Below are 8,436 nucleotides of genomic sequence, written 5' to 3' on the forward strand. Positions count from 1 at the left end.
CGAAGGGTTTAGCACAGAGTAAATGGCAGGTCTGTTACGCCGGCGGGCCCGGGGCTCGAACCCGCTCCTGACAACCTCGGCGCGTTGCTATTGAGCAGGACCCGGCTATTACGGCGCTACCGTCACCACCCGCGAGGACCGGGACGCTTTGCGCCTTGGCCAATCATGGGCCGGTACCGGCCCCGCTCCCGTCGCAGAGGATTCTGGGCCGTGAAGTCTCTCCCGCCCTCCCCCAGCGCGAGTCACCAGAGAAGAACTACAACTCCCAGCGTGCCCGGCGCTGCCGGGCTATTGACCTGCTCGCGGGGGCCGCCGCCGTGTTGCCGCCCGCCTGGCCGCGAAGGAAGACGTGAGGGCCGCGGCCTGGGCGCCGATCCCGCAGCCTGAGGGAAGATGAGTTCGGCCAGGGAGACACAGCCCCGCCACGGCATGAAGCGAGCGGCCTCCCCCGATGTAAGTAGCGCGGGGGCCGGGCCGGGCCGGGCCGGGGGCGAGGAGGGGCCTGGGAGACGATCCCTTCCCCCGGGGTAAGGGCGGGGGTGGCGGTTCGCGCCGGGCAGGCCCTGAGCGGCCTGGTGTAGGTCAGTGAAGTGACCCAGGCTCCGTCCCGCTCCCGGGGCTCTGACGCTGCCTGGTGGCGGGGAGGGACCTGAGGCTTTTCACCGGGCTGAGCCGCCGTGTGTCCCGCTTGAACAGACTCGGCCCTGCTGGGAAGGCCGCCCGCCCGCCCGCCCGGCCGCCCTCCCTAAGCAGCCAGGGGGGAGCAGTCGGTTCAGAGGGGATGTGCCTCCGTGCCGGGAGCGCTGCTGGCTGCATTCATGCCCAGTGCTCGCTCTGTAATGGACGTGGTCTGTTGCCACTACTAGGCCAGCTTGCAAGCCGCCGGCCTGGGCTGGGTACCACTCCGCGCTTGCTCTGCCTCCTGAAGAGGCCCAAATCTCTGTCCATTTTCAAGATTTTGTTTGATAAGTTGATAGGCGTGAATCTTGATCAAGTTCAAAGGTGGCTTGTCAGTTAACTGTACGATTATTTTTCATTTGCTCGAGCTGAGTTTTCTCTCTTCCTTCCTATGCAAGTTCTTCATGGGTTTATTCTTGCTAGATATGTTAGCTTTCTGCAGATGGCTTCAAAAATCAGAATCCGTGCTTGCATTTTTAAAATTCATTCAATGGCTTGTTGATGTTATAAGATCTTTTTCTAGTGCCTGTTGACCACCTTTGAGACTACTGCATCTAAGTCTGTTTAGTTTATTAAAAGGCCTTCCTGCTCCCTTCCTTGCTCACTCTTCACTAGAGCCTATTTATTCAAACAAACACAAAACAAACAACTGTGTCCTTAAAACACTTCTCAAAGTTGATATTATTAAATGAGCGAGTTAGGTCATGTCATGTCCAGGGGGGCCCTAGTCATGTATTGAAATTGCATGACTGTAAATGTTGCATCATAGTGCATTGGACAAATGCTCAAATTATGTATAACTTGAAATATTTTATTTAATATAAACAAGCTTTTAGATGGAAACTGATCTTTTTTTTTTTAAAATAATTTATTACCTTCTATCTTCCAGCAGGGATCGAGCAGCTGGGAGGCAGTAGATTTAGGTAATGAAGAAAGAAAGCAAAAGTTCTTGAGACTTATGGGAGCAGGAAAGGTGAGATTTTGTTAATTATCTATTTAAATCCAAGCATTCCGTGTAAATAAAGGATAGTTGCTATTAGGAAAGGATTTTTCAAATGACAAAACAATTCACTGATCACACTGAAAGTTATTGCATAGTGTTTTCTGTTCTTTTTGGAAGTGAAGATGTTACTGTTCTTGATAAGATAGTGCTTGCTTGAAGGTAAAAGTTTTCTTTAAAACATTATACTTAGGTTAATCTGTGCATCCCTTTGTACATAACTTTAAGTTCTGGCAGGATTTCTGCATTTAACAGTTGTAGTTATAATCTACAGTTATTTCAAGGCCACAAACCACTTACTACATAGTGTCTGTAAAATGCAATATCAGAATACTGGCCTGTTACTGCACAGTTAGCCTGAGTAGCACTGCTTTGCAGTAAAAAAGGGCTCCAACTTCACCTCCGACAACTACTGATTCTAAATAATTGTTTTTCCAGATTCTTATATCTTTAGATCACCTGCAAAATAGGCAGGAACACTTTCTAGCCCACCCTTATGAGAATAACCAACAGCCTAATGTTTTACACATCAACCCCCCTTTCCCCCCCCCAAATGGTTGGCTCCAGACAAGTGAAAGTTTGCTTCAGATGATTGGGATACAAAGGCTAAATATAACAGCAACCAGACTGGAGTAACTCAGTAGCAAACACAGTCAGAGGGCTTGGAATTAAATTACTTATGCAGGACAAAATCTAAATCCACTTACATGTGTGGACATTGCATATTGTAAGTTTTGTTTTTCATGAGATTAATGTAGACTGTACCCAGCGATTGATTATATAATCACAAGAGACCAATATTGGAGCCTGAATGTTTTCATATGTGCCTAAAATACAGTTTAATGTTGCAATTTTTTTTCTTTTATACAGGCGGCAATTGCTAGATGGGGTGGCTTTTAGTTAAATTGGAGGCAAAAATTAAAATTAGCCTTCCCTTAAACTAATTACTTTTCTCTAATGTTGTATTTCCCGAATCTGGTGGAGTCATTATTCTCTGCCCCAACAGAGTAATTTAGTGCTGTTGGCGATAGTAGCATGACCCCGGCTTAACCTAGGGACTTACATAAACTGCAGGTTGGGCTCTCCCATTCAGGGCTGTGGGTTAAGGCACATTAGTCACATCTTTGCTTATCCTGTGTGGGTGTTTTGTTGGAAAAGAACATACAGGCCTATGGAGCTATCAGTTCAGTCCAGCAGGTGGTCTTCTGTCCAGTAAGGGAATGAGAAGGAAAAGCAAAAAATAAACAAACAAAAAATAAAGTTATGTAGGGGAGGATTCTGAGCTGCTAAGTAATTTCTATGGGAATCAAAGAAAGGTTGAGTTATTACTGTAATTGGCAAAACCTGGGTTGTAACTTTAAACTTTATTGTGCATTATAATACTGGGCTCAGGTGATCTATTTTCCTTCATCCTGCTGCAACTTCAGCAGGGTTGTAGTCATCCCCTTTGGAGTGACACTGGCAAGTAAAAAGGAAAGGAACAGATTTGGGGGTTGGGAGGGTACCTAGGGTTTCCTCCAATATGATCAGTGGAAGGTAAAAATGAAGCTAGCTTTGTCAACAGATAGTCATTGGCTGGTGAAAGAGCTCATTAATACACGTTCTCTCCCCCCTGAAAAAAATCTTGGTGATAGATGCACCCTACTGCTCATTATCCAAGAATTCTAGTATGTAGGTAGAGCTGTCAGAGTTCACAATAAATTGCATTTTCTTTTAGAAAGAACACACTGGCCGCCTTGTTATCGGAGACCACAGATCAACTTCTCATTTCAGAACAGGTCAGTTTAATAGCTGATACAAATTAGAAATCTGTAAACTAACATTGATCTAGGGAGGCAGAGCTGAGTCCTTGTACCTTCACTGCTGTTGCAGTGGAGGCTTTCAATTTTGTGACTAAAGCTGAAGAAAACAAGTCAGATTCTGGGAACTGGCATAATCTCATCATCTCTTACTAGTCAGTATAGTGACTGAAAAAGGCCTAGTTTTGCTGCACATGTCTACTTCCTCCTGCCCAGATTCAGCAAAGCACTTCTGCATGTGCTTAAATTTAAGCACATGCTGAAATGCTTTGCAAAACTGGGGCTCACATATGCTGTCTCCTTTGTTTTACTTCTATGTCAAGAAATCTTATTCTGTGTCAGACGGTGACTGTAGCTGCAGACTGATAGGATGCACTGTATTATGCTTCACGCATCATCACCAGTTACACTACCAGCTGATGACCTTTGATGGAGGATGTTGTGCATAAATCAGAATTGGGCTTGACTTTTCAGAGTCCCTGTTGATTAGGTAGTCCTGATAGTCAAAGCAAGACTTTTTTCTTTGCAAACTTTGAGATAAATTGCCATGGATATAAGATGTACAAAACTATGACTTATTTCTAGTCAATAGATGACTCTGCAAGTCCTTGTTTTTCCCATAGTCAGATTCTGATGATTAATTAGCAGAAGCCAACATATCTCTGACTTTATCAAGTTTGGAATAAGAGCTTTGTTAAAACTTCTCTTAGCTGTATAGAATCGGAACTGCCAGACTCCTCTGCATTTTTTTTCTCCAATTTGCCTTGGTAGTAACAGCTTCTTAGCTGATCTAGACCATCTGGTCTAGTGGATAAAGCACTGGACTGGGATGTGAGAAACTTGAGTTCTGTAGGTGGTTCTGTCACTGGCCTGTTGGGTGACCGTGAGCAAGTGACTGATGATACTTACTTCCTTTGTAAATTACTTTACAAAGACAGATGGATATTTGAAAGAGTTAAGTACTATTATTGATCACTAGCAGGAAGTTGTGATTAGGTTTTGACAAGAGGCCTGCTCCTTGCTAAAAGACCAAAGCAACCAACTTCCTATGTAAAGTAATCTTCATCTCCTCTCCCCCTGTTTCCCACAGTTGGCAGGCTTTTCCTCCTTTAATAATAAAAACATATATAGTTACCTTCAAAGTACTGTACAAACACTAATTCTCACAGCAAGGGTAAGTAATTATCTCTCATTTTACAAGGGAGGAAGTCAGTGGCAGATTGGAGTAGAACTAGGAGTCCCTGGCTTCTCTCTCGCAGTAAACTAGGGCCAAGGGTGGTTCTTCATTTTACAATGTAGACTGCACCTGGATAGACATATTGCCTTATTGAAATAAATTGTAATAACTTATTAAAATAAGCAGCAGGATAGCATAGAAAGCAGCTATTTAATAGACATAAGAAAGAGCTAATTTTCAAATTGCTTCCCTTGGCTGGTGAAAAGAAAGCTAAGCAGGTTTCATTTTATGCTGTTAAGAATTCAAATGTGTGAGATAAAGTGGCTCAAGGCAGAGGTAGTTCATCTAAAATGTAGCAGGTTAAGTCCAGTAGTGAACTTCTGACTTACTGCTGTGTATGTGTGTGCTACTTCATTTTAACCATTGGTTTGCAGTGCCTTGATTTGCCAGTGTAGAGACTGTTTGCTGCACAAATGAATGTCTTGAAGCTCCTGCTCCAATATAACACTTTTATCTTGCTATGAAAAATGGCAATAGTGGCAGGATGGGTTAATGTTCAAAATGAACTGTTCTAGTGTAGACATGTGGTTAATTTTACAAGGTAGTATTACATTCTAGTAAACCCTGTTTATAGTACTATCCATGGTACAATATGAGCCTGTGGTGAACTTGATAATCTATCATTCTGCCTTTATTACAATATAAGAGTATTTTACTTTCCTGTTGAACAATTAATTGTTCCAGGCAAAGATAACTTTACAAGGAAGTTGGTGTATTCACTATGCAGCAAATAGTCAACCCAATAAATTGTATTAAATATTTTCATACAGTGCTAAATCCTAAAGATCTGGTAATTTTGTGTAATCAGATGTTTTTGTTAATTTGACTGAACCATAACCAAGTACACTGGACATGCAGGGGAAGAAGACAAGAAAATGAATGAAGACCTAGAGTCTCAGTTCCAGCAAAGCATGGACAGCACTATGTCCGGAAGAAATCGACGACACTGTGGACTTGGTTTCAGTGAGGTAGTAGTTTACTTACTCTTATTGACGCAGACAGGCTTGCTCCAGTGGGCAAAGAGAATGAATGACAAACATCCCATGGCCATTTTTTAACAACATGTCAAACTTACTCTAACCCAGAGTACCCCTATAAGTTTACCAAGTACAAATCTGCAGGAGCCAAGAGCTTCCTGGGCTTGGACACAGAGGTACCAGTGAGAATTCTTGAGCACCTGAAAACATTGATACTCTACAGTATGTACAGCTAGATCACAGTAAGCTCCTCGGAGATGTAACATAGCAGCTCTACCCAACAATTTCACATAGGAAATGAAGAATATTTTATTCAGCTGACTGCAAGGGGAATTTAAATAGATAGAACACTCACCAAAATAATTATGGGACTCTCACCTGCTGTGGAATCTTTAATGACTACAATAGTTAAGGCTTTTTATATCTTCCAAAAACCAGCACCCACGTGAGAGTAGCATGATGCCTTAAGACAAGCTAGGGGTATCCATTCAGTGCTAACTCAGGAGTGCCCTCCCAGTTGCTAGCCCCATTTCCTGAGATTCCCTAGGAAAGGTTGGGGGATGCTTCCTCTTCATGTACTGACCCAGATTAAACTGCTTTAGCTCCAAGAGGTTCAGTCAGAGCCTGAGGTGCTATGATTGCGTGCTCCAATTATAATTATGTTGTGTAGTCCAAATGCGTGAGGAGGGGTGGGGAGAAGGAAATCTGGAAGAGATAGGAAATAACTATTGGACACAGATGAAATCTTCAAATGATCCTGTCTCTCCTCAGTCATGTAGTTATGAGGCAGTCTCCAGGGAGGAAAGGATAGGGCCACCACTGCCTAGAGGAGACACAGAAAAGTGAAGGAAGACAAAATAAAATTATGAAACTATCGTACCTCTTTAAATGAAGCCTAGAAACAAGATACTTGAGCATGAAGTTGAAATATCGGTGAATGTTTACTGTTGGTCAGAGCTAATACTGATAATTGTAGAAAACTTTGAGATTGCTAGACTTGAGTTAAAGAACTTGTGCCACACTAGCAAACTCTTACTATTCCAAACACACATGCACTTTTTCCCTAGAAAGGCATTTTCATGTAAATAGACACTATACCTGTATTGGCCCATCATTATCCGATTGTGCATTGAGAATTTCTTCCATAGTACTAAGTGCTGTATTTGCCAAATAGTGTCAGGTTTACAAAGCATTGCAGTCTTGCACACGAGTCCCAGATGACCCTCACATAAAAATAATGTGGCTCATGTTAAAGTTGGCTACAGTATGGCAGCAATTCTCTTGCATCAAGCATGACTCTCTGAACTCCTACCAAAGCTAAAGTAACGAGGCAGTAAAAACCTTGCATGCTCAATTGCATTTGATAATGTTTCCAAGTTCTCTTTGTTGATTCCTTCATGGTGAGTAATATGAGGCTAGTGGTCAACCACAAAGTAGCTGCATATTGTGTGCACACACATTCCTGCTAAAAAATCCTTCCCGGAATAAAGCATTATTGTTTAAAAACTTACTTCCCTTGCTGTTTAAATGTTAGCAAACAAAATGGAGAGGGTCCAGTTACTGCATTAGTAATGTCAAGGGATCCTAGATCTTTAGTATCATTTACCAGTGTAATTCAGATGTTATTAAGGAAGTTGACAATCAGTCATTCCAGTATCTGACAGACTAATCCTCTCTATATTAAAGACTAAGATGGGTTTTATCTGGTACCTCTGTTGTTTAATCTCATGTCCCATCTTCAACCACTAACACAAAAGGAACAATGTAGCAACTAGTGAAAACTCATTGAATTTGTATTTAAATGGCAAAATTAGAGGTTGCTTGGGGGAATGATTTAGCTTCCTTTTGTAATCTGAATTTTATTCTAGCTGGAGGAGGCTGAAGGACAAGATGATGTGAACAGATACTCCCCTGAACCTGAAAGTCCAGAGGACTCTGAAAGTGACTCTGAGTCAGAGCAAGAGGAATCTGCAGAAGAACTGCAATCTGCTGAAAAAGACAGTGAAGCTGATGATCCAGAAAGCAAGAAAGATGTGAAAAGCAATTATAAAATGATGTTTGTTAAATCCAGCGGCTCATAACTTCAGGTCTAATAAGTCTTTGTATTTAAAGTACAGTAAGCCTTTTTGTTAGTGCAAAGTGGAGGACTGCTTACAGCACAGATTTTTGTATTATGATTTTAAAAAAGCCCTTTTAGATGAAAGAGAAAAATAGTGCTTGCTTTCAGATGCCATGGATGACATTTTTATGGGCATGAGTGTAATTTTTTGGGGGGTAAAGTATAAACAGATGCATTGGGACGAAAATAAATTTAATTGCCAGCCTCCTTTTACAATATTCTCTCAACCCACTCTCCTTCCATTGTAGTTATCAAACCTCTGACAATACTTTCTTTGATTGGTGTCCTTTTGTCTTTTTTTTTTTTGAGATATAAGGTTTCATTGGAGTTGCCTGTTAATGTATTAATTATGATACAGTAGCAATGACATCTGCATTCTGCAGTGTAATGCAGCTTCAAATCTTGGTTCTGTTTGGTAATACCAGCAGTACAGTCTGACATAAGTGCCAGAGAACAGGTTTATTCATTTAGGTCCTGATTCTGTAATGAGTTTCTGTGGCAGAGTCCTACTGCTGTCTGTGGCACTCCATCAGTGTAGGGGGCCCTACATCATAGCAGGATGCAGAAGAGGGCCTTTAGGGTACATCTACACAGGGATTTAAAAAAACGTTTGGTGGCCAAGGTGA

At 42.1% G+C, this 8,436-nt stretch overlaps 1 protein-coding gene across 2 annotated transcripts; it reads left to right on the forward strand.

Annotated features, from left to right (window-relative positions):
* The first annotated feature begins 228 nt into the window (after positions 1-228).
* On the forward strand, positions 229-8,028 carry C4H11orf58 (chromosome 4 C11orf58 homolog). 2 transcript variants are annotated; one of them, XM_045015328.1, is made up of 5 exons: positions 229-453; positions 1,571-1,651; positions 3,396-3,456; positions 5,573-5,682; positions 7,560-8,028. In XM_045015328.1, exons 1-5 carry the CDS (start codon positions 394-396, stop codon positions 7,770-7,772), a joined length of 525 nt encoding a protein of 174 aa, XP_044871263.1. In that variant the 5' UTR covers positions 229-393; the 3' UTR covers positions 7,773-8,028. The 2 variants fall into 2 exon arrangements, with proteins under 2 accessions (XP_044871263.1, XP_044871262.1); XM_045015327.1 differs by having other exon boundaries at positions 231-453; positions 1,568-1,651.
* The last annotated feature ends 408 nt before the right edge of the window (positions 8,029-8,436 follow it).

This window comes from Mauremys mutica, chromosome 4 (assembly GCF_020497125.1).
Source record: "Mauremys mutica isolate MM-2020 ecotype Southern chromosome 4, ASM2049712v1, whole genome shotgun sequence".
Lineage (NCBI taxonomy): Eukaryota > Metazoa > Chordata > Testudines > Geoemydidae > Mauremys > Mauremys mutica.